At 36.4% G+C, this 27,472-nt stretch overlaps 1 protein-coding gene across 8 annotated transcripts in view; it reads left to right on the top strand.

Annotated features, from left to right (window-relative positions):
* The first annotated feature begins 208 nt into the window (after positions 1-208).
* LOC121313172 (A-kinase anchor protein 9-like) overlaps positions 209-27,472 on the top strand; it is a 151,188-nt gene continuing 123,924 nt past the window's right edge. For all 8 annotated transcript variants that reach the window (XM_041245459.1, XM_041245458.1, XM_041245463.1 and 5 more), the window contains exons 1-2: positions 209-475; positions 23,518-23,766. In XM_041245459.1, the coding sequence (XP_041101393.1) occupies positions 428-475; positions 23,518-23,766 (297 nt within the window). In that variant the 5' untranslated portion in view covers positions 209-427. The remainder of the gene's footprint in view (positions 476-23,517; positions 23,767-27,472) is intronic.

Raw genomic sequence — 27,472 nt, 5'->3', positions numbered from 1 at the left:
ATTTTAAAGCAATTCATAGTATATGCATCTGGGTGATGCCCTCAACTCATAACTACAACTTCCAAAAACACTGCAGGGTGAAATGAATGGAGTGCAACAGTTAAAATACATATTTATTTGGCACATTCCTCACCTGTCACGTTATTGATCCTCCTCAAGACTATTTTGGAGGCGTAACTACTTACCTGACGTCATCACCCCCAGTCCTTTTGTTTACGTGGATATGAACATGGCGACTTCTCTAAATTACTAGGAAAGACTGTTTTCCACGTTTGTCAACCGCAGCTTCTGTAAAGATAGAAAATTAAAGGCGTATATGCCGCTATAGTGTAATTTTAAGTAAACACATTTTGATTGACACGTTGTCTGAACAATTCGTTTTTTTTTTTTTTTTTTTTTTTTGTCTCTGGGTGCAGGGGCAACAGTCATGGAAGACGACGAGAGACAGAAAAAACTGGAGGCCGGCAAAGCTAAGGTAAGAATCTGACAGAAGAAACTGTCAGTAGACGACATAATTATATTCAGTATGTAATTGTATTGAAATGGTTTGTACTTCATGCTGCAGTCTGACGTTATTTTTAGTGTCATGCATTGTCACATTTACGAGATGTTGCTCAGTCCACATTTTTTTACTTAGTATTCGGCAGCTGCTGTCACAGTGTCCGTGTATAATTTAGACTGATTATTTAATGACAGGTTTTTATTTTAATTAAAAAATGTATTTGTTAATATTTGTTTTAAACACGGTTAAATGTAGGCAGTTTAGTCACCATAAAGCCTAAATGTACAGTAATTCGTGAAAGAGAACAGTTACATAAACTATCGTTACAATACCAACACAAAAAAAAAAAAAGAAAGAAATTGAAGGGACATACCCTTGCAGTGAAATATGAATGGCCTTTTAGTACTTGCATGTTTTCTGTTCAAGAATCAATGTAGCATCGCTGAAGTAGCTACATAGTGTGTAGTAATATATCCTAAAATAAACACAAAACAATAATCAGTTGTATTTGTTTGTTTGTTAACTGCACTTGCAGCCTTCATCATTTCCTTCTGTGGAGGATTATATTCACTATTTATAAAAAATGTCAGAAATAACCATGCTTTTTTGTTTGTTTATTTTTGTGTAGGAGTTTAAAAAGTGAGTCTTTGTATTAAGCATTTATGGCACAGCAATAGAAGGTATGGTTAACTTGGTCATAGTTATAAGTTGTTTTTGGATAACGTGGAGGAGGCATTCATAAATAGATGTTGCTATAGCACCTAAAAATATTATTAAAAGGTGGTGATCATAGAAAGGCTCTCCTTCTTTTTTTCTTGATTGGCCTTTGCTTACTCACTCCTTAATTCCCTTATTTGTAACAGATTATTCTATGTTCAGTTTACTTTGTGCTAGATCTTGGCTACTGCCATGAACATTATATTCAGGCTAACTTTACTACTAAACTGTCAAATGACATTAGTAATATTGTTTTACTGTAACATGCTTCACATTGGTTTGATTGAGTTTTTTAGATACAAGTTTGTTTTACCATCAGGGAACCTATAGAAAACAATATTTTTCTCTGTAGTGCATTAGCAGTTTTATGGTAGATGTGTCTTCAGTGTGGGCACTGAGGTATGGTTTGAATAGACCTAATAACCAGGATATCCTGGGTGGAACTGTACCTACTACTGCCTATGAAGCTGGTCTTCACTGCCCACAGGGACAGCTTGTTACAGTGCACTGTATAACTTTTCTAACAGTCGATTTTTGGGTACTGAATAACTCGTGTCAGAGCTGCAAATGAAGGTGGGATTTAGAAAGGAAATGTTTTTGTACTTTTCTGATGGCATCCTTCTTTCCTCCCCCCGTACAGTATTGTATGTATAATGCAGGCATATTCTTACTGTAACTATGGTAATGTCTCCAACATTACAGTAGTAGGCTATTATTAGTACACATTATTTTGGAGGGATTACACTTTGGTTGTTACTGAACTCTACTTTACCTGTAAGACTTTAATTTCGTTATCCACTGTGGCAAAAGTAACTTAGCATTTTTTAGTCACACTTAAGTTAAAAAAAGTTAAGCCACACCAAAGAATATTAAAGAAAACCGTTTTATTGTACACAATACAATAAGCATATTGACTATAACTGTGTTCAACAACCCTCTCCCCTAAAAACCACACTCGACACTGGTTTCCCTAAACACAAATAATATAGGTGAGCTTTTGAGTTTCCAATGCAAGCCTGAATGACATACAAACAGCACACTGTCACTGGTAGAAATCATAATATACTGTCGGCCTGTTACAACTTCACAAAGCTAAATTAACATTTTAATACATGATTGTGGTGGACATTTGTTTATACAAAATGTTTTTACTTAACAATAATATAAACTGGTTATGAACATACTGTTTCACCAAGACAAAAAAAGTGCATTTTATTTAAAAACACATAGATATTTAAATGCCAGACCATACCCTTTACTTGCACACAGTGTATTTAAAGTGCACTATATCTCTGATTCCCGTTTAATCAATGCCAAACTCAGTCCCACGTGAAACAATGTGTTTGCAGATTTCCTAAATTCTGAATTGGTTTGCAGATATTCATGTGCTGCACCTTTTACATTATTTTAATGGTGTTATGGTTTTCTTTCCACTACAGCACGGTAAATCGAAACTGCTGTAGACAGTGCTATAAGTGTATGTTAATATAAATGCCTCCCTGACCAGCCGCAGCTCTAGTTACACAAGCTTGTAATATTAAGAAGGGTTGTACAGCCATGACTGTGTTTAAAAATAAATACATAAATAAATAAAAAACGTTTTACCTCTTTTTCACCTGGGAGTACTGACAGTAATATTGCAGAGATTCTGACATTAAAACTCAATAAATCACAGTTAGACTAATCCTTCTTTTTAAAATAATAAATTTTTATACTTTTACTAATTGTTCCTCTTCTGAATCTTCTTGGAACCATTCTGTTACTATTTCCGACCTATATTTCAGCATATTAGAGATAGTAAACAGCGAATGTGACTAATATCACGGTCATATTCTTGTTTCTAATTAGAACCTCTGTCCCACCAAACACAATGTTGGTGCATATGCTACTTAATCAAGCTAAATAGATTTTTTTTGGCTAAATGAAATTAAACAAACAGTCTGTATTGATTCATCAGCAGCACACGTTCAAAGTAATGATGCTGGCATAGCCTTACACAAGTACATTTTTCAAAGCCTTCGGCACCGTGGTGAACTTGGTGAAAATTAATTGCGCCACACAGGAAAACATTGTGGCGAGTGGCTAGCGGCAACGTATGAACTTGTGAGATGTCTTCTATTGACGCGATTGTTATCTATTCAGGAATACAAAACCATGATAGAGTGTTTTGTTAGCAAATGGACTGATGTACTTAAAACAGGCAATACATAGCTTTACAATTGGTGAAATAATAATTTTGACAAATGCCACAGGAATATGGTTTATAATCACATTCAATACCTCTGTGTCGGTAATGAATGTGATTCATTACCGAAACTCTTAGTTAACAAGCTGACAGTTTCAGGCTCAGCTACTTCTACAGATCAGTAGCTGCCAGTAAAAGATTGACACAGAGGTCATTAACACTGTAGGCTTTTTTTTAACATACTGTACATCTCCTTGACTCCATTTTCTGATTCACAAAATGCAATTACATTTAATTGAAAGCATAGTATTAACACCAAAGGTAATGCTATTATTTTCTTTGTTGTTCTGCATGTCGAGCTATATAAAAATATAATTTTAAAGTTGCCTCCTAGTTGCATGCTTTGCATCCTAAATTTGTCCCAGAAAGCAGGGTAGAATTCTGTGGGTTTGCATACTGTTACATAAAACCTTTTAATTATACAGGCAATACAGTATAATACCTTTGTGAAGTTTAGGTGCTTCCATCTTTTCTAACTGTGTAAGCATTAGCCAACTGTCTGTTTTAATTGGAGGTTGATAGTTATGGAGTGAGGGGGACACATCACTATGAGCATTGCATACAGATAATGTACACATACAGAATGTCTACAGGAGGGCTAGTAATTCAGTTTTTACAGCTTTTAGGAGTGTGCAGTTTTTGAAAAAAAACTTGTCCAACGGACAAAATGCTAGAAAAATCTGCTTGTCCTTCATAAATCTACTTGCCCCCTACCTGTCGCACAGAAGAAAAACACACACAAAAAAGTAGAATATAACTTGTAGGATTTTGGTTTTATTTAACAGTGAGCACAGTCGATCAATTAGTGGTTTAACAGGGTGGCTGTATCCTTGTAGCTTGACTTGTTCACTAAATCCTTCAAGATGCGCAAAAGGTTCCCTGAGGCCCCATCTCAACTCAACAACTTTACAACCTACTTTTCCTGTTCCTTTCAGTGCAGTTTGGAACAAACTCTGCTAGTAAGTTTAAGTAACATACTAGAGTGCAACTATAATAAGCAATACTTGGGAGTTATTCAAATATAAAAATAGTTTTTTTTTCACTTTCTCTATAAGCTTATTCCAACTCCTGATGTACAGGTGTTTTAGTTTGTTGCATCACAGATATGAAATCATTGCCAACTGTTACTGCTGCTTTATAGAATTCTGATTTTTCTTTAAGTTTTCAGTTTTGCAACTGCTGAACCCCAGATTTTTAAAAGGACTTGTGTCTAACCTGTCAAGTTTCTGCATTTGTACAGTTTTTCTACAGCATGCATGCAATATTTGCAGTAGGCTCCATCAAATTCTGCAAAGACAAAATTGTTTTTTTTCTTTTGTTTATTTCTATTATGTACAGGGCTTGAATTTCAGCATGGGATTGTGGGAATTATGCATTTTCCAAGTTGCTCCTGCATATCTGTAACTTTCAGTGCATGAAAATCCTGCAGAAATATTTTAACCCTTTGCAGTCCATTTATTCAGTGCTTGTCAGGCACGTCAGGTCCAGTTTATTTTCACATGGGCTGTTTATTTTGCACAAGCTGTTTTAAAATATTTTTTTTCAAAGTAAAACAGATTTAAAAAGCACTGAATCGCAAAAGCACACTCAGTACTGAATCTCCAGCCAAGCCCAATCCCTAGTTGGTTGTATTTTTCACATACCTCTTTATAGATGTGCATACTGATAAATCCTCTCCTGATCACTCGTTTTATCACCAAACTCCTCAGTAATGTGATCCAAGTCATTATTTTATTCCTATACCATCTCAAAAAGCTCTGCAAATGTCTGTGATATTCTTTGAGTGCTGGATGCAGAAGCAGCTATCTCCTTTGTTTATGTCCTTGTTATCTCTGTAGTGCATGGGGCTATATATATATATATATATATATATATATATATATATATATATATATATATATATATATATATATATTATTGTTATTTATTTGTTTATTTTTACATATATTCTCATCTCTACCACATATAGCAGTGGTCCTCAAAATGGTGCCCGCGAAGCCAGGCCATCGTGCCCACGGCAGCTGTTCTTAAATTATGGGTCCTGAACACATTTCTGGAGGGTCGTAGCTTGGGAAAATAATTAAAGCTTTAAACACATTTTCCAGCAAAAGCGTCACAGCAGTCAGCAGTCAATATTTAAGTCAACATATTTATATTTAATATTTGTTAACATACATAAATGAAAACACTGAAAAATATGTGGGAGTAGGGCTGATGTGTAAAGAGTTAAAAAAAAAAATAATAATAAGTGGAGCGCTGGTTAAAAAGAAACAAAAAAAATCCCAAACAGCAGAGGGGTTTTGAGACATTTCTTTCAGTACAGTTTATGCCTTACGCACGCTGCAACTCTTTGCTGTCGAGACGGCCAATGAAGAAATTAAAGGTTTGCTTTTGGATAACACGAGCTGGAGCGGAGAGGGACGGACGGTGCTCAGTTTCGCAATTAAAATTAGTAGTGTTAGTGTATATTTTGTTTGTTTCAGACATATTCTACATAGCACTTCTCTTACACCGTCTTGTACACTAAGTATTCATTACATATTTTACTGAAGCAGTACAGCCTAGAGGTACCCTGCTACACACACTGCAGTGGCACCACGTAGAGTTACTACGTAATGATTTGATAACGGATTTTAATAACAACTTTTGTTTACGTAACATGCATTATACAAATCAAATGATCGAATTTGGCATCTGAGTGACATTTAATGTGTGAAGTATTGCTTGCCGTCTGAAAATGTTTTTTTGTGGCCTGTGACTAGTATCACAGTCATATTTTAGTTGTGTGCTTGGGTGACTAGTATTTCTTGGGCTGCATCTTTTGGAACATGATTCTGATAATTGGTCTGTCCTCCCGTTTGTGACATGCATATGTTATGTGATCAAGCTAAAGAGCTTTCATTTGATAAAATGAAATCAAACTAAACCGTCTTTATTGACTCCTCTACCAGCACACGTTGAATGTGCTAGCAGTCTTACACAACTACATTTTTCAAAGCCTTCACCACTGTGGCGAACTTCTGGAAAAATAGTTGAGCCGCAAAGGAAAAGGTTTAGTTTGTAACGACAGCTAGTGGGAACATAGCAACAACAAGCTGGGTTAAGTAAATACATCATTCAGATGAAGAACAGTCATTTGTATTCCAAACAGTTTTGAGATATTAAATATTTTATTTCAAGGTCTTTAGAAAAAAAATCCACAATTTCACAATAATCCTTTTGTATGACTTCAGTTTCCCATAGATATATTTTCATGTAGTGCGTAGGTTTTAAAATATAAAATGTGGGACACAGTACATGTCCAGTTTTACTTGCGATAAGTGGAAAAAACGTTTGTTTTATATTCCTTAACTTTGGAACAACAGTGACAAACAGGTTTTCCACTTATTCTTGCAAGCATACGTGTGATCAAGTGTAAGTTACGTCTTTTAATGGTGCAACAACCATATATACTGTATATATCGGAACAACGACAACAAAAGCAAAACTCCACAATCACATGATCACAGTAAAGTTTGTTAGAATATGTAAAATGTGAGATGATGCATGTTATTAGTATAGCTTCTTTAGTAATCAATAAGTAGCCTGTATTATTTTAACTACAAATAATACAATACAACTCACATGCAGAAACTACTACTGTGCAGTAGGCTACGATTTTAAAAAAAAAATGTTTAGAAAACCTAATATTTATGCTATTTTTGAAAAAGGAATAAAAACAGCACTAATTATGTCCACGTAATCATAGGCCATTCTTAATGTTTTGAAAGGTAAAAACAGTTTTTTTGTTTTTTTTAATATATTTAAAATAAGGAACCGAGATTTCAATTAACAACGGCGCTTTTTTTTTTTTTTTTTAAGGTGGGGGGTTTACTGTGTTCTTCTTCAATTAATAGGATATAGCCAGAATACCGCTGGATGCAGCATGCCACAAATAGGTACTGTACTTGCACTTTTACTTGTACTCACAATCTCACTGCTATTAGTGCTAGTAGTGACTGTTCTGGTACAAGGTACGTTGTTGCTATTTTGACAGTTTGAAAACAAGCCATCTTTCAGCAGCAAAAAAGTCTTAAAAGCTAATGTTATGTTCTTGTCAGTTAACTAACTAGCACACTCATTTGTACTCAGTCATGATGTTAGTTTTCTACCTCTGGTAAATTATTAGCTTATGTTAAGTCACGTATATGTAACGCAATTCTGTGTAACAACATTAAGTTTGATAGGTTAACGCAGCCTATTTATACACCACCATCTATCTAGCTATGTGTTCGTTATGTTAACGTTACTTATCCACATGACATTCATTTGTATCTATGCTTCAATGTAGAAATGTATGTATGTTAGTCTAGCAGGTGTCTGTTATTTAACTGTATTTGTGTATGCTTCACTGTTGTAGTTTCACACCCACCTTTTTTATTGCCACACGGCAAATAAATGTGCCAAAACCCAAAACATCTTGTGTGGTGAAGGAGGAGGGAGTTTTGCTGCCTGTCAATCTTGAGCAAGGACGACGCTCCCGGGGTGACAGAACAGTGACAAATACTGTAATAATAAAGAGTCAAAGAATAAAACAGTAGTAATATTATTAATAAATTTAGCTAATAACTTTATCCAAGATGACTTCCTTAACTTACTTCAGCAGCTTATATTGTTCGTTTTTGATTGTCTTTTTACTATATCGAACAAAAGGCTTTGGACTCAAACAGGGTTGTTATAGCGAGGGTGTACTGTATTTAATATTTGACTTATATGCTTAGTATATGACACTTGCACATTTTAATATATGTGCATATTTGTTATTTCATTTGTTATTTTTCACCACCCATAATGTTCAGCAACATACTGCAAGTATACTTGTGCCAGAATTGTCTGGTTTTACTATACTATTTGTACCATTAGTCTATCCTATTTTGGCATAAGTGTACTTGCAGTATACAACTTTGTATATTCTTTTTTTTAAATAATGCAACGTAGTTCTCAAATATTGGTAATTTCTTAGCTTGCATCTTACTTCTCTTTTGCATACCTGCATTGTCTCTTGCTAGATATGCACCTCCAGATTCTGACAAATACTTTTAGAAAACCGGGAGCAACTTCTGCTCTGGATCAAAAAGTTATAATGCTCTGCGGCTTTGATGTTGAAAAAGTATATGAACCCTGCGATACTGTACCTATATTGACAAATCACAGTCCATAGGTCAATTATGGGCAACTTCACATTTTTTTTGGACAACCAAATGTTGAGAATGGACTGCCCGAAGGGCAAGTACCATTACCAAAATTTCGCGAGCCCTGTTTTGATGGAAACAGCTGCTTGTCCACTGTAAAGTTCGCTCCCAGCTTGTAGCAGGCAGTGCTGTTTTCAATGAAGCCGTTCCAAATTTATGATGCAGGGGCAAATGATTCTATGACATCGTCTATAAAAAAAAAAAGCAGTTTCCCATTGTGTAAACCAAAAGTTCTCGTGGTGAAGGCTTTTGCCATCATACACTCCATGAACATACAGGATTGCAATAAATACTTTTAATTCTTTCAACGACATTGCCCAGGAATCGTCATTTTGTGTCCTATGTGCCTCTGCTACAGTACAGCGTTGAAGCACTGAGAGCGTTATCAGAGTTGATTTTTGTGTATGGCATGGGGCCTGAGGTTTCAGTCAATGTTTTGTGCAGCCCGTCTTTCCACAGCGTCAACACTGGGATTTATCATTTCCTTGATAGTGCCATCCTTCCCAGTCTCCTGAGTGCTTGTTTGTGCTGGTGATGCAGCTGTTCTTGGAACTGCTGTGGGTGAAGCTGCAGGAGACAATACAGGCAAAGCGGATGGCACTGCAGAGAATTCCCCAGGACTGCTGCTTCTGCCACAACCTCTTCTGCGCCTGTTGAGCCCTCTTTATGGTCGTAGCACTTCAGTGGCACCTTCCTCTCTTTCACTGGTGAAGCTGCCTGTTTCACAAATCCAGGATTCATTGCTGTTGTGATCACTCACATTCTCTCACTCATATCATTCGCTTTTTGAGTGGTCATGCTGCTTCTTTGAGCCATTTGGAGCTTCAGCCTAGTCTCTGTCAGCATACCTGTGAGAATAAAATAGAAGTGCTATACAACAGCAGACTACATATGCTCACATAGACAGCCAGATGCCAGTTCTCCAAGGAATTGATAGAATTACAATAGATCTTTGGATAACACATGTCTTGACTTCAAGAGCCATATTCTATTCAAAGACATACTGCAGAAAGCTCAATGGGGAAAGAGATAACAACAGGCTTGTATATATAAAAAAGCAGAATATTGTAGGTTATATTGAAAATAAAAACATGTATTCTAAAAGGCAGTCAAAATGATGGCTTCACGGTTCTAGGTAGGTGGGATTACAACTTCCTATTTCTGCGACTCTGCCCCTCAAATGCCGCCAGGGTATTTAATACATGTATTTAGGAAATGTCATAAACAGACAACCGCATAACTTTCAGACACACAGACTAATTTTTATGTTGTATATTGACAGATTCCCCAGTTATGTTTTCATTTAGATAGCAGTTTATTGCAACTCGCAGCCAAGTGTAGCTTGATATTTTATATTCTTCTTAGGCATTTCTTACATTTCCATAGAAGCACATCAGTATTTTGTTAAGATGTGCATTTTCTACAGTTGAGAGATATATTTCAGCTTGTTTCTGTTTTAGCCAGTCCTGAAAGATGGCAAGTGCACTATTTATAATTTCTTTAGTATTTTTTCTCCGTTTTGCTATCTTCCAGTTCATTTAATTGTTCTTCATCTAAATTGGCATGTCTGCGTACTAGTTTTAGAATTTTTTTGGGTTCAGTATCTTTAGAGACATTCATATTTTCAGGCAGTTGGTCACTCAGTATTATAGTTGCTGTAACTTTGTAACTGTAAACAAGATGTCTGCCAGTACTGCAAATTCTGTGAGGCAGCACAGTGATTTCTAATATCTGATCAGGCTCAAACTGTTTTTATCCATCCAGTATACAGACAGCTGGAACCTTGCTCGACCAATCACATTGCTTGTTTCAAGTTCCATTGCCAGCCCTGGACTAATACTGTATATTGGACTAAAGTAAGAATGGGAGTCAATCAGAGGAATAGATTTTTATTTTAAGATTTTTTTCTGCCTTGACATCACTTATATGACTGACATTGTGATTATGATTTCTGCATAATAAATAAGAATTTCAAAGAACATAAGTTGCCATATTATGTCCACAAAAAGCTGGAGCACGACAAAGAATTCTTGTCATAGCATTGTTCGAGAAACAGTGCATTCCCTAACAGTGGCCGTCAAACCAACATAGCAAGGTACTGGTTGTGTAAGGTTAGAAAAAGTTATTTATTTCATCTGAACCTGTATACTGTAGGCAGGTGTTAATGCAAATTGGATCAGCTGCCCACTCCTTTGAGTGCTTATTTTAATAGATTTTGTATTTGGGACACCTGTCCCCACCGGGACTTGATCCTGGTACATTAAGTATTTTACCCCTCTAGAGCTCCCTTTTTACAGTACCAACCGCATTAACTCGAGCAGCTATCTCCTGCCAGATATTTTCAGTCACAGATCCTTGACAGTGGTTGTCAGTTACTTTTTTAATACTGCGAGTGACAAGTTTTCACCGTTCCGCAGTTCATTCTGATATGCCTGACACAATGTGTGTCCCCTAATCATAACCAATTTAGTGTGATGCTGGGATGCATGATCGGAAGAGAAACCCACTGAAAAAATACCTGTTATACTGAATCCAGACTGGATGAAAATAAACAGAACAGATACAAGTAGCCTACTAAATTGCAAAAATTAAGAACATGCATATATAGGGCACATAAACTCATACTCTACACAGTGTAAACGAACAGTGATCAGTCGGTTGGAAAAGGGCAAGATGGCCCCAGTGGTTCGAAACCAAGATGTGGACTAACATACAGTGGCTTGCGAAAGTATCCCCCCCCCCTTGGCATTTTTCCTATTTTGTTGCCTTACAACCCTGGAATTAAAATTGATTTTTATTTGGATTTCATGTAATGGACATACACAAAATAGTCCAAATTGGTGAAGTGAAATGAAAAAAATAACTTGTTTCAAAAAATTCTAAAAAAATAAATAACGGAAAAGTGGTGCGTGCATATGTATTCCGACCCCCTTTGCTATTAAGCCTCTAAATAAGATCTGGTGCAACCAGTTACCTTCAGAAGTCACATAATTAGTTAAATAAAGTCCACCTGTGTGCAATCTAAGTGTCACATGATCTGTCACATGATCTCAGTATATGTACACCTGTTCTGAAAGGCCCCAGAGTCTGCAACACCACCAAGCAAGCGGCTCCATGAAGACCAAGGAGCTCTCCAAACAGGTCAGGGACAAAGTTGTGGAGAAGTACAGATCAGGGTTGGGTTATAAAAAAATATCCAAAACTTTGAACATCCCACGGAGCACCATTAAAGCCATTATTAAAAAATGGAAAGAATATGGCACCACAACAAACCTGGCAAGAGAGGGCCGCCCACCAAAACTCACGGACCAGGCAAGGAAGGCATTAATCAGAGAGGCAGCAAAGAGACCAAAGATAACCCTGAAGGAGCTGCAAAGCTCCATAGCGGAGATTGGAGTATCTGTCCATAGGACCACTTTAAGCCGTACACTCCATAGAGCTGGGCTTTATGGAAGAGTGGCCAGAAAAAAGCCATTGCTTAAAGAAAAAAATAAGCAAACACGTTTGGTGTTCGCCAAAAGGCATGTGGGAGACTCCCCAAACATATGGAAGAAGGTACTCTGGTCAGATGAGACTAAAATTGAGCTTTTTGGCCATCAAGGAAGACACTATGTGTGGCGCAACCCAACACTTCTCATCACCCCGAGAACACCATCCCCACAGTGAAGCGTGGTGGTGGCAGCATCATGCTGTGGGGATATTTTTCATCGGCAAGGACTGGGAAACTGGTCAGAATTGAAGGAGTGATGGATGGTGCTAAATACAGGGAAATTCTTGAGGGAAACCTGTTTCAGTCTTCCAGAGATTTGAGACTAAGACGGAGGTTCACCTTCCAGCTGGACAATGACCCTAAGCATACTGCTAAAGCAACACTCGAGTGGTTTAAGGGGAAACATTTACATGTCTTGGAATGGCCTAGTCAAAGCCCAGACCTCAGTCCAATTGAGAATCTGTGGTATGACTTCAAAATTGCTGTACACCAGCAGAACCCATCCAACTTGAAGGAGCTGGAGCAGTTTTGCCTTGAAGAATGGGCAAAAATCCCAGTGCCTAGATGTGCCAAGTTTATAGATACATCCCCCAAGAGACTTGCAGCTGTAATTGCTGCAAAAGGTGACTCTACAAAGTATTGACTTTGGGGGGGGGTGAATACTTATGCACACTCAAGTTTTCAGTTTTTTTGTCTTATTTTTTGTTTGTTTCACAATAAAAAATATTTTGCATCTTCAAAGTGGTAGGCATGTTGTGTAAATCAAATGATACAAACCCCCCAAAAATCCATTTAAATTCCAGGTTGTAAGGCAACAAAATGTAGGCTATATGCCTACTGCACAGATTTATATTTGTACATAATGTAATTTGTATAGAGAATAGATTAATGTTATTTCAGTGTAATGATTTGACATTTAAAATAAAGCAAGCACTATAAATATTTGTGTTGTCAAGGAAATTCATGGTTAAATTCATTTTAATATAAGTATTTCTCAGATATTTAATTCTGAGGTCTATGTGAAATGCTGTGGGGATTGGGTTGCTAACACCGATTCCAGAGCACAGGGCACAGGCCACAAACTGTGTTAACTCTTTGAAGCTCGTCTTTCAAAATGTTATCTGATTGTCTTCTCCTGAGGTGTCATAAAACCTGCCAAGCTATGATGCAGTTGTGCCATTATTGTGTTAATAGTTAGTTAAAATGTTTTAAGAATCATTTTTAATTACGTAACCTGTGGACACAAGTTTAATAGTTATTTTAAGTAAGTTTCCCAATAAGTCTGAAGGATTTATTGTGTTTTAAATGAATGTTATAAACGAATAACTATTTATAAATATTATCTGTTGATTGTATAATGATGTGTTTTAGATGCTTGTAATTGTAATTTTGTATGCTTCTCTAATGAATGTAACTAAAATTATTTTGAATAGGAGGTTGATAACAAAATAGGCGAATACATTACATTTCTAACACGTGGAAGCTGACGCATGTATATGTAATGTGTGACTCTACCGAACAATGCATGATGAACTATTAAGACTGCTTCACTAATGCAGAACTCTGACCAGACAGCACATCGAGAATTTATTATGAACATTTAATAATGCATTACTTTTCCTTGAGTGTTTTATTTTGTTTCTTCTTTATACATGGGTAATTTGCAAATAACTGTCAATTGGGCTAAAAAACTAAATCTAAAAAAAGTTTTTTATTTTTAATTTTTAGAAACATTTCCATATTTAACAGACTTTGAAGTTTTGAATTCAAGTATTGGCACATTATATTTTGTTCATTTGTTTTAGATTTTTTTCTTAATATTTACAAATAAACTCCTTAGAATCTCATAACCAACACTTAATATAAAAACCTATTAAATCTGACTCTGCTGCAAAAAAAGTATTATGAAACTGCTATTTCTAAAATGCTTTTCTTTTTCTTTAATACATTTTAATACAAACTTTATTTTTTTAATTTATTTCAGGTTTATATCATAACCAACACCCCTTATGAATTTTAACACAATTGTTTTTTTTTTTTTTTTTATGAAACCACCAATTGTTTTATAAACAATACTTACATAAATATTAAGCACTGTGAGTGTAGAACATAACTATATCATTATTTTTTACATTTTCCTGATGTATTTTGCATAAATTGATTGTCTCTTTCATAGAAGTGTCGGTTATGACATCTTGGTGTTGGTTATGATAACAAAAAAAAAATAATAATAATAATAAAAAAAAAAAAACGAGGATATGCCTTGCAAATAAAATAACCAAGTTAATCTAAATAAAGGTTGTTTTACCAGATTATAGTAAATTAGTCATTCATATAATGCAGAGAAACAAATAAGACTCCCTGTATTTCAGGTTTATGGGCTAGCTCTTACATAACCCATTTACATACAGTGCTTTGAAAAAGTATTCAGCCCCCATCCCTTTTTCACATTTAAGAGTCTCACAGCCTGGGATTTTGATGCATTAGATTGGGATCTTTAATTTGTGAGTCAAACATTCTTCTTCACAGAGTCCCCCCCCCAGAAAGAAAGAACATAGTAAACAATAAAATAATACAAATTAAAAAACTGAAATGTCATTGTTTTTTAAGTATTTATCCCCCTGGGTCAATACTTGGTTCAACCACCTCTGGCAGCTATTACAGCCAGTAGTCTTTTCGGATAAGTTTCCATTAACTTTGCACGTGGTGGAGTAATATTTGCCCATTCCTCCTTGCAAAATTGCTCAAGCTGTGTCAAGTTAGTTGGGGAATGATGATGCAGAGCAATTTTGAGGTCTTGCCACAGATTTTTGATGGGATTAAGGTCAGGACTCTGACTGGGCCACTCAAGGACATCTATTTTCTTCATTTTAAGCTTTGGAGTGTCTTTGGATCATTGTCCTGTTGAAAGACAAACTTCTTCTGTAGTTTGAGTTTTTCAGCAAAGGGGTGCAGGTTTTTATCCAGGATTTCTCTGTATTGTGCGCCATTCATTCTCTCATCAATCCTGACAAAATTGCCAGTACCTGCTGCTGAAAAGCATCCCATAGAAAATGATGCTACCACCGCCATACTTTACGGTGGGAATGGTGTTACCTGGCTGGTGTGCAGTGTTTGATTTGCGCCACACATACCGCTTAGCATTCAGGACAGAAAGTTCCACTTTAGTCTCATCAGACCACAAGATGTTCTGCCACATAACTGCAGTATCTTCTAGGTGACGTTTTGCAAACTCTTTGCGGTCAAGGATATGGGTTTTTTTCAGCCAGAGCTTCTTCCTTGCCACTCTCCCATAAAGGCCCTTTTTGTGGCATGCCTTGGAAATTGTTGATACATGAACATCATCGTCTCTCGCAGCCACTGACTTCTGTAACTCATTCAGAGTCACAGTTGGCTTCACAGTAGCTTCCCTAAGAAGTGCCCTTCTTGTCCGGCAACTAAGTTTAGAGGGGCGGCCTGATCTAGGCAGTGTGGTGGTAGTTTCATTCAATGCCTTTTGAAATGGTTTTGTACCCTTCCTAGATTTGTGCGTCTCTATAGACATATCCCTGACTTGCTTAGAATGCTCTTCCATCTGCATTTTGATTCTTTCTTTTGAAAGTCTCTACCATATTGTGGGACCATACAGAGAGAGCGGTATTTATCCTCACAGATTAATTTAAAGCAGCTGATCCACTAATTTCTTACACAGGTGGAGTCCATCAACAAATTGTGTGTTGAGGTAATATATTGCACCTGAGCAAATTTAGGCTTGCAATTACAAAGGGTATGAATACTTTTTTAATCTAATAATTTCCATTTTTTCATTTCTAGTAAATTGTTGAAAGCTTTTGGAATTTGTTACAAAGCCTTGGTGCTCAAGGCTTTGTAGATCAGTGGGAAAAAATCATAATTTAATTATTTCAAATTCTGACTCTGAGACTCTTAAATTTGAAAAAAAAGGGATGAGGGCTGAATACTTTTTCAAGGCACTGTACATAGACATAGGGCTCTATTCTGATGACATGAGTGCAAACGCATTTAGATGGTGGGCTGCTGCATTGCATGAAAAGAAAATAGGACTGCATGAAGGTTATAAGAGTGTCGACAGAGTAAGTACACACCTTTATTGTAATAGTAGACTACAGTATTTCCGTTTAATATCCTGTTTTGTGTGTTATGGACATTAAGAAGTGTTCTTGAGTGCTAGGTGCCTATGTAAAATACAGTTGGAGCTGGCAGAGGGGATACCCCTCTTTGAGTTTCTGCAGAGAAATAAGCTGCCCAATGTGATTGTACCCCTAATTAGGCTAATTATCCGACATAAATAAATACATATGCACAGATTGAATAATACGCATGCAGATAAGAAGCTATATAAATATAGGAAGCCAACTTCAGCCTTGTGTATTTTCTTGTGTTTGGGGGATTTTTTTTTTAAATGTTTTGTTTTTTTTAACCTATTATTACTGTTTACTCTACACTCTGCAACTTAATGTTCAGTCTTGGCTACTTTGCTGTGTCCCCTGATTTGGCAAAATGTCGTCCCCTTATTTTATTCATACATTTGTTCATTGGTAATTTACAATGAATATTGTTCATATTCTTAGGTTTTGTATTTATTTATTTATTGCAATTTAGCTTCTTTGACTTCCCTGTTCTATCTGGGAGTTGCTGACAATATCAACGTTCCCGATTGTGACGTTAAATAAACCTGCTTTCGGCAAGTCTTAACGCAGTGCTCCTATTGTCTTTTTGGGACCCCACTGCGCTGTCATCATAATCACTTTGGCTGATATGTTAATGATGCCACACCCCAACATTTATGCTGACAGGTGGCGCTGGGGCAAGTGCTCTGTTATGGCACAGACCGTGTATACAGAATACCATTTCAGTGCAGTCGGTATTTTTTACGTCTCCGCTCCATTTATGCACCTCAGAATCAGGGGCAAGCTCTGGTCACGCTTGCACTTGCATTTGCGCTGTGATCAGAGTAGAGTCCATAGAGTTCAACTAATATTGTAATCAACTGCTTTTCTGCTTCATCAATACAATATGTTTCTCAGTATCATTTTTTTCTCTTTTCTCTACCTTCTACACTTCTCTGCATTATCTTTAGTTTTCATGGCCTGTAAAATGATAATAGACTGTAAATCTACCTAATAGCAACATGCTGCCCTTTGAATTACCACTAACCTCTACCATTCTATAATACAAATGATGAGATTGTATAAATAAATTTAAATTGGTTCAATAACATACAAACAAAAACATTGAACAACAAAATAACTGATGTAAGGATTGAAACAAATAATGATTTAAACAATAAAATCATAACCGACACTAACTTCTCATAACATAAAAAAAAACAAAAAATAAAAATAAAAAAATAAATGCATAATACAATTTTTATTGTGCAGAATAGAGTAAAAACAAATATTTACTTAAATATGTATAACTTGTAAATATCCTTCATTTGTACCATATCATATGAAGCGAGGACGTAGACTGACACAGTTATTTGCAAATTGCCCACATATGTTTTTAACTATACAGCCTAATGTTTATTCTTCCTTGAATATGAATAAATGTAATAATAATTTGGATTGTTAGGTTTGTCTTATAACAAATACACATTTATGATTGATTTGAAATACTTAAACATACATCATATTAATTGTTAATCTCTTTTCATCATGAATCTAGGGATAATTAAGCCAGAATCGCTAGTTTATATAGAGGTATTGTGTTTATTATAGTTAATAATTACATTATGAGCTGTAGTGGGTGTTTTCTTTAATGGTAATTCGTGAGGACACAGTTGTGACATAAACCCTAGCTCTACAATGTAAATATGTACAACAGTGTGTGCAATTATTATTATTATTATTATTATTATGATTTGACATTTAAAATAAAGGAAGCACTATACGTGTGTGCGCAATTTATATATACAGTGCCTTGCAAAAGTATTCAGACCCCTGACCAATTCTCTCATATTACTGAATAACAAATTGTACATTGAAATTTCGTTCTGTTTGATATTTTATTTTAAAACACTTAAACTCAAAAGCAATTATTGTAAGGTGACATTGGTTTTATGTTGGGAAATATTTTTAAGAAAAATAAAAAACTGAAATATCTTGCTTGCATAAGTATTCAACCCCCACACATTAATATTTGGTAGAGCCACCTTTCGCTGCAATAACAGCTTTAAGTCTTTTGGGGTAAGTATGTACCAGCTTTGCACACAGTGTCGGAGTGATTTTGGCCCATTCTTCTTGGCAGATTTGCTCCAGGTTGTTCAGGTTGGTTGGACGACACTTGTGGACCGCAATTAGTGCCACAGATTCTCAATGGGATTGAGATCAGGACTTTGACTGGTCCACTGTAGGACATTCACCTTTTTGTTCTTGAGCCACTCCAATGTTGCTTTGGCCTTGTGCTTGGGATCATTGTCCTGCTGAAAGGTGAATTTCCTTTAGCGGACTGAAGCAGATTCTCTTGCAGTATTTTCCTGTATTTTGCTCCATCCATTCTTCCTTCAATTGTAACAAGATGCCCAGTCCCTGCTGTTGAGAAGCATCCCCACAGCATGATGGTGCCACCACCATACTTCACTGTAGGGATGGTGTGTCTTGAGGCATGGGCAGTGTTAGGTTTGCACCACACATAGCGCTTTGAGTTTTGGCCAAAAAGCTCTATCTTGGTCTCATCTGACCACAAAACCTTTTCCCACATCGCAGCTGGATAACTCTCATGCTTTCTGGCAAATTCCAGACGAGCTTTCAGGTGGTACTTTTTGAGTAACGGCTTCTTTCTTGCCACCCTCCCATACAGGCCAGTGTTATGCGGAGCTCTTGATATGGTTGACTGGTGCACCATTACTCCACTCCCAGCCACTGAACTCTGTAGCTCCTTCAAAGTGATTGTTGGCCTCTCTGTGGCTTCTCTCACAAGTCTCCTTCTTGTTTGAGCGCTGAGTTTTGAGGGATGGCCTTTTCTTGGCAGTGCCTGGGTGGTGTGATGCAGCTTCCACTTCCTGATTATTGATCCAACTGTGCTCACTGGGATATCCAAACACTTGGATATTATTTTGTACCCTTTCCCTAATCTATGCATTTGTATTACTTTATCTGTAACTTCTGTAGAATGCTCTTTGGTCTTCATTTTCCTTCAGATTCACAGCCTTACCAATGATCCTTCAACAGTGGGGTTTTTATCCAGAAAATGTGACAGCAACTTTAATGGTTCACAGGTGGAGGCCAATGGTAAGGTAATTGTGTCCTCGTTAGGGCAATTTCTTTCATCGGTGCAAACTGGGAGCTTCCACAGCACAGGGGTTGAATACTTTACGCAAGCAAGATATTTCAGTTTTTTAAAAATAGGTAACATTTGGGTTGTTTTATTCTATAAACTACTGACAACATTTCTCCCAAATTCCAATTAAAAATATTGTCATTTAGAGCATTTATTTGCAGCAAATGACAACTGGTCAAAATAACAAAAACAATGCAGTGTTGTCAGACCTCGAATAGTGCAAAGAAAATAAGTTCAGATTCATTTTTAAACAACACAATACTAATGTTTTAACTTAGGAAGAGTTCAGAAATCTATATTTGGTGGAATAACCCTGATTTCACCGTGTAACAATTTTTTTTTTTTTTTATTTTGGTTCCTGGGTAGTAAGTGTTATTTCCTAATTGCTTATGCCTCAAAAGTATAGAAAATGGCTATTATTCCCCACAAACTTTGCTTTTGTGACCAGGACAGTTATATTTTGAAATGTACCTGTTTTCCAGAACATTCCAGATAGATTCAGTGCTGAGTAAACTTGGAGTAACTTCTAGAACTTTCCAGTAATATAAATAGTAGTATAAATACAGGGGCCTTAAGCCCACCAGTTCAGTTTAGTTCCAGCTGCCTAAGTGGATACATATCTGCATTTTTCTGAGATGGCATCAAGAGGCTGCAACGGTGGCATTCCTGATGGGTCTCCAAGGCGGTTTTACCAAGTTTCCCTGCTATCTTTGCCTTTGGAACAGCAGGGACACCAAGGCGCACTACCACAGGCGGGACTGGCCACAGTGGACCGATTTCTCTGTGGGGAGGAACAACGTCAAGTGGGAGCCACTGGTGGACCCCCGGAAGATGCTGATGCCACCATTGCACATCAAATTGGGCCTTATGAAACAATTTGTCAAGTACCTTCAAGACTTCTTCCCTAAGCTGTCTGAGGCAAAGGTCAAAGCTGGTGTCTTCGTCGGACCACAGATAAAGAAGATCCTGGAGTGCAATTAATTCCCCAGGAAGCTCACTAGTAAGGAGAAAGCGGCTCGGAACAGCTTTGTCGCAGTGGTTCGGGGCTTCCTGGGCAATCACAAGGCCGAAAACTATGTGGAGCTGGTAGAGACTCTGGTGAAGAACTACGGCACAATGGGCTGTAGGATGTCCCTCAAAGTCCATATCCTTGATGCTCATCTTGATAAATTCAAGGAGAACATGGGAGCGTACTCAGAGGAGCAAGGCGAGCGCTTCCACCAGGATATACTGGACTTTGAACACCGCTACCAAGGACAGTATAACAAGAACATGATGGGAGACTACATTTGGGGGCTGATTCGTGAAAGTGATTTACAATATAATCGTAAATCTCAAAACTACTCACTTCTAAATCTTTTGTAGTCATTTTTGTATTACTTTAGTATAAATACATGTTAATTTGGATTCATATGTTGTTTTTTTCTGACTTTATGTGAAGGAAATGACACACATTCGCCCGTTTTCTCATTGGAAATAGGTAAATTTCAAAATATCACTGTCCTGGTCACAAAAGCAAAGTTTGTGGGGAATAATAGCCATTTTCTATACTTTTGAGGCATAAGCAATTAGGAAATAACACTTACTACCCAGGAACAAAAATTGTGTTACATAGTGTTTTCAAGCACAGCTTTCATGCGTCTTGGCATGCTCTCCACCAGTCTTTCACATTGATGTTGGGTGACTTTATGCCACTCCTGGTGCAAAAATCAAGCAGCTCGGCTTTGTTTGATGGCTTGTGACCATCCATCTTCCTCTTGATCACATTCCAGAGGTTTTCAATGGGGTTCAGGTCTGGAGATTGGGCTGGCCATGACAGGGTCTTGATCTGGTGGTCCTCCATCCACACCTTGATTGACCTGGCTGTGTGGCATGGAGCATTGTCCTGCTAGAAAAACCAATCCTCAATCCTGGCTGTGTGGCAAGTCCCTCTCTGGGCTCTAGTGTTGCAGGCGGCATGCCCTTAAGCGTCATGTGGGCTCTGAGGCTATCGTCGGGGTGGGGCTGTACTGTTGGTAATCTGGAGCCACGACAGCTTTGGTACAGCTTTCCCATTCGGTAATGGTTGTCATTCGAATTGAAAGGGAACGTTAGGTTATTACCATAACCCTGGTTCCCTGAAAGAGAATGACAACCATTACCCTTTGAGGTCGTGTCCCCAGCTGACCTCTGTTTTCGAAAGAAAATGGCGATGTGCTACTGTGAGGACGTCCCCCCTCTCAGCAGGGCCCTGATAGGGCAGCTTTTTTATATATTCTCAGTGATTGCCGGTCAGAGAGGCTCTTCCCATTCGGTAATGGTTGTCATTCTCTTTCAGGGAACCAGGGTTATGGTAATAATCTAAGGTTATCTCTGTAGTGCATGGGGCTATGAGATACACCCTTTTTTCAGCTCCCATTGGTATCACTCTGCCATTGAAAGGTTTTTTCGGCTTTTTCCGGAGAAAAAACGACTAGACCTGTGCTTTACGTTTTTTTGATGATGTCGGACAGGAAAGGGAAAATTGTAATGTTGGACCTGGTCCAACATAGGACCGCTAAGGGTTAATAGGGAATAAAAACATACTAAGTTAACAGCTACCTAGCCTAAGTTTAATTAATTGCATACACATCACTGATGATAGTGCAGACTGTGGGCCAAACCAATGTTGTTTTTCTTTTTTTCTTTTTTTTAAATGCAAAGCCATAAGAAAACATTATATTTTTAAATAATTTGCCCTGCAGTTGCCTTTAATTTGTCTGCACACATGACTACTTTGTTTATGACGCAGAATATGTGATTGTAAACATCTAACACAAGTACGTACAATGCTCTTTCAAATAAACACGTTATGATTTTGAATATGCGCTTCTTAGGGACGGTATTGTTGTCATTGCACCTCTTTCTTTACAAATTAAGCACCGCGTGCATGTGTTAGGTCTTGTCAGTGTTTCAGATTGCACGAGAACAGTTTGTTGATGGACAGGTTTGAAAGTTGTATTCGCGCAATCTCTTTGGCTGTGTGAAAGGGTTATAACGGTATTACACCAGCATGGATTGCGCAGTTTCATGCTGTGTGAATGGGTATTTTATACACTCGTTAAAACAATTCAGAGATGGCACAGTAGCTGCATTTCTGTGTGAAAATGGTGGTAGTGTGCAATCGGCACCCTCATTTTGTATTCTATTATCTTATAGACATTTATCAAGATAATCGATGCATTGATGTTTTATTTTTCAAAATAAACGTTATTTTTTTTAACAGAAGATCTAATAACTAAAAACACTGTTGTACATAAGTTAAACAAAAAGGCACGACTTGCATTCAAATTAGAAGACTTGCAATTTTAAAAAAAGAAACACAAAGGACTAACAACTGAAAAGAATGTGTTGTCAGATTAACATTGTAATAATAACAAAAAATACTGTATTTGAACAGAAGTAATTTTTGAACTGTGGTTGTTCAGTACTGTTCACATGTCCAAAAGCAAAGCATCTGAGTTACTCACAAACCCTTACTAATGTAACTATCATACTAAATTCAGGTATACTTAAGATTTGTCTTATCCAGCGCGTAATGTAGGCTTGAAGTGTGTATCCTAACAACTCGCAAATCTACCGTACTAGCACTAGAAACAGTGCACTCACACTCACTCGGTTTTAATGCAAACCGGCAACAGGAGACTTAAAACTTGGTACTAATTCGGTGCATCAGTTCACCAAGATGTAATCGAAGCTCGGAAAATTTAATGCATCGATTAATTGTTGCACCCCTAATATATATTAAGTTATTAGATATTCAAGTAACACGGTTTTACAGTAGAGTCGAATACAGCAGACAACTGAATGAATGAAGAAGGGTTTAAGTGTACTGTGTTTGTTCTCACTTTTGAAACTAACCCTCGGGGTGTAAGATGCTACATCGTAGTTGCTCTTATATATTATCTAAAAATAGTGCAGTACTAAGTGTTTTTTGTAGTTGGAATTCTTTCAGAAGTACCTGCTTTAATCTATTTTATTGTGTAATAGAATAGTGCATGTGTGTGTTTTACAGCTGGCTGAATACAGACAGAGGAAGGCACAAGCAGATGGGCAGAAAAAACAAAAAAAGAAGAAAAAGTCACCAGGTACTAGAGAAGGGGTGAATGCACAAGATGGGCCGGATCGTGACCAATCACTGGGCGAGGATCCAAGTGAACAGAGCACAGGGAGAGGAGCCATCGCGGATGCTGCTGAATTCACTGTTTCCAGGACATTACGAAGTGGGGATACCATCAAGCAGGATCAGACCTATACAATAGAGGTAGGCTCCTGATGTGTATTGAATATTGTTAACAAGGAACAATCAAAAGCCAGACTTTTTCAAATGGTAAATGACATGCATTATTTTTCCGTCTGTAGATAGTGTTGCAGCATTTTTTACAACTTCTTGATATTTATTGTTAATAAAGTAGTTTAAGATCTGATATTTGCTGAAGGTAATAGGAAGTACAATGTACAGCAATATAACAATTGAAATATTATTCAGCTGCTTTTAGGGATAGGTCAGTGTAGTTGAATACGCAAAAATAAATAAATAAATATTCTAATAGCATATTACATATTTGAGTACTCTAAAAAAGAGTGTTAAACGCTGCGTGTTCATGTGAATGAGATTGCTATGTTAAACGCAGGGACCCTAATTAATCATGCAATGCTTGTAACAGCAAAGTAAACAGCAAACATATTCTGTTTGAAATTGTTGCCAATTTTGTTACCATGTTTTGAGCTAATGTTAACAGATCCCCTGCTTGAGTTCCACTGTAATGACTGCACACAGCTGCTGTTGCTAGGCAGCCATGAAACGGCTTCTGGGAGACAGACACTAGCTAACTTTTAAATTTGTAAACAAATAGATATAGCAAGTGTTGAAAAGGAAGCCCAACTTTAGTAACATTGAAATTAGAAAGCTAATTTAGCTTTGTGATGAATATAAAGACATACTAAATGCTAAGCAGAGCAATGCAATGACTAATGAGAAAACAGCATTTTCCCATCCCTAACTGCTTTTCATATTTTGATTTCTGAGGAAACATTGTTTGTGTGTGCCATGACCCCTTTTGTAATCCTTTATTTTAAATCTATGAGCCAGTGAATATGTACATTTTCCAAAAAATAAAATAACAAACTATTTTTCCTCTGTCCATAGAAAAATATATTTGTGCTGTTTACCATTACACTTTATCAGTCAATAACTTTCATAAATCAGCAACAAGAATATTCTAGATGGAAAACAAAAGCCTTTAAAACAAAGCTATCTATCTATCTGTCTATCTATCTATATACAAAAAAAAATAAAATAAATTAAATGCCGAACTGGAATAAATAAAATACCTTGTAAATAAAACGCCTTTTAAATGCCCTATTTTATTACATATTAATTGGAAGACTTGTCTGTAGATTTTTTCTAAATACATAACTGTTACTGTCAGGACAGCAATAATTCTTGAAATAAAATTTGTGGCTAAATGAAAAATAAACAGTTTTTATTTTTGTTTGGATTATACACCAAATAAATACATACCCTGACTTTCAATCCCTCCACTAAGCTAATGGCAGAGCAGAGGCTGTTAATTATTTAGCCAAAAAAATCTTCAGAAATGAGTCAGAAGTAGAATATGTCATTAAGTACAAGTTTGAAAGGCAGAGCATGCACATACAGCAATCACCATGGTAATATAGCTTCGTTTTAGTTTGCCTTTTGTATTCCTTATACATTTTAGCTGCAAAAAATATAAAAACAGTGGCACAGCTGAAATCAATTTATTCATAAACAATATGTAAGATGTTAAGTGTTGGCTTTGTTAGTTTTTAATGTTATAATTTTATTTAATTTTTTTCTTCAAATGTACAAAGGTGAATTGTTTTTTATTTATTCAGAGTAATCATTTTCACATTGTACATTTACACTAAATCCAGTTGGTCTATTTCCTATGAAGTTATAGCACTACATGGGTGGAAATTAATTTTTAGCGACATATTTTGCTGCAAAATTTAACCCTGCAGTGAATTGTTGGGCAATGTAAAGTATAATTGGGAAATGATGTTGCTCTGAAATATGTAATCCTTAATGGTTTTCGTCTCATTGCTTTTTACATTCAAAATCTGAGAAGGCTTTAGGTGTGAGAAATGTAATTTCAAAGCTAAAACTTTGTGGCCCCACCACTAATTAGAAAGTACAGTATATGTACGTTTTTGATTTGAACTTTGTTTAAACTGAGGAAGGATGTTGCAATGTGTCAGGGTTTAAATAAGAGCTACACAATTGAACCACAAATCATGGTGCTGGGTTAGTGATGAAGGTGTATAGAAATCTATATGTAGGGTCCAGTGGAGATAGCCCACTACTATAGTAAACAAATATTCTGCTCAGCAACGGTCACTGTATTTATTTTAGAAAATAATGGGAAAATCATGAGAGTAAGTATGATTTTATTTATCCTGAATAATTGATATAACATTTTTGAAAATACAGGCAATTTGCTTACTGAAATGGTTGAACAAAAATGTATTTCTTTGCAACCTGTATTAAGCATATTAATGTATGTTCTCCAGAGAACAATACTCAGCTTGCTTTTACAACATCAAAGGGTGTGTTTAATGTGAAACAAGATGCAAATTATAAAGAGAAAAAATATGCTGTTGCTAATAGCTACTTTTGTAAAGATTTTAAGAAAAGAACCAGATTATTGCAGTTTAACACAAACAGAAAATGCTGAATATTTCACTCGGTTTCTTTTGATTATATTGTAGAGACATATGCTAGGACTTTTTTGGTAACCTATGTCTTTTTTTTTGTATACTGCAATCCTTAAATCAATATAGAAACTCAACTGTATTTTATGTGCATTTGTCATTCTTTTTAAATCCTACTAGAAAAATAAACGGAAATAATTGTATTGGCTGTCTTGAAAACTGAGTGGTATTGGTCCAGCAAAATTAAAGAATCCACTGTTTTTGATCTCATACTGTATACATTTGAGGGAATACCAGGACTGGGGTAAAAAAAAAAGAATATGTGTACATCATTTGAGGTTCTGTGTTGGCAAAGTGTAAAAACTTGAGAAAGCTAATGGGTGAATGTTATAATGTTCTGAGTATCATTCAAATTAGGACTTCCTGGGTAAAAAAAAAAAGGCAAAAACGGGAATTGCTTGTTACAGGTTTAAAAAATGTTTTGATGTATTTCTACCCTATGAAGCTTATGATCATAGGAACTAGATCTTTCCTATAAAATGTTTATATGTAATGTAATGTAATTAGCTTGTATTTTTATGTTTTTAAATTATGTCTTGTTTATAAGGATATTACACAGCTCATTAGAAAAAAAAAATGCAGTTTTACTTACACGATAGAGTACAAAATGCACACCAAAAGCAGTGGAGAGTTCAGTGACCGGTTGAGCTGTCTCTTAAGAGCCATTTTAAGCAACAGCCGTGGATTGTGCTGTAATATAAGAGAGGAGGGCGATTGACTTTTTTTTTTTTTTCATTGATGAAGGACATTTACAGTAATGTTTGTAAGTTCAGCCTGCATAATATTTCTTGAGAGGATAATAATGGTGGAGGATGAGATCCAGATTTTGAATCAAATTAATTTATTTTTATTACACTATACCAGATCGTTACAATAAATCTGACTTGATTGTGGTGGTTTGTTTGAGTTCTGATATGACAGGCAAGTTTAAGTCATGGGCAGATCAGTGAATGGGATATGATGTAATGTGCACTCGTGATATTCACAAGGTAACAGGATTGAGAAAATCCGTAGAACGGGACTATTATCCAATTGAATCATGTTCTTTAGAGAACAAAAAGATGGATTTGCAGGATAACTTTGGCATCTTATAAACAGCCACTAGAAGTATTTATGAAATTACCTGATTCTTTCAAACCCAGTTTTTAGTTGCTACTAATTCTCTGTTGGAATAAGCCAGACAAAAACATCCTTTAATTGAGCTTCCCCATCTA

The sequence above is a fragment of the Polyodon spathula genome, chromosome 3 (assembly GCF_017654505.1).
Source record: "Polyodon spathula isolate WHYD16114869_AA chromosome 3, ASM1765450v1, whole genome shotgun sequence".
NCBI lineage: Eukaryota > Metazoa > Chordata > Actinopteri > Acipenseriformes > Polyodontidae > Polyodon > Polyodon spathula.
This window is presented reverse-complemented; position numbering and strand designations above follow the sequence as displayed.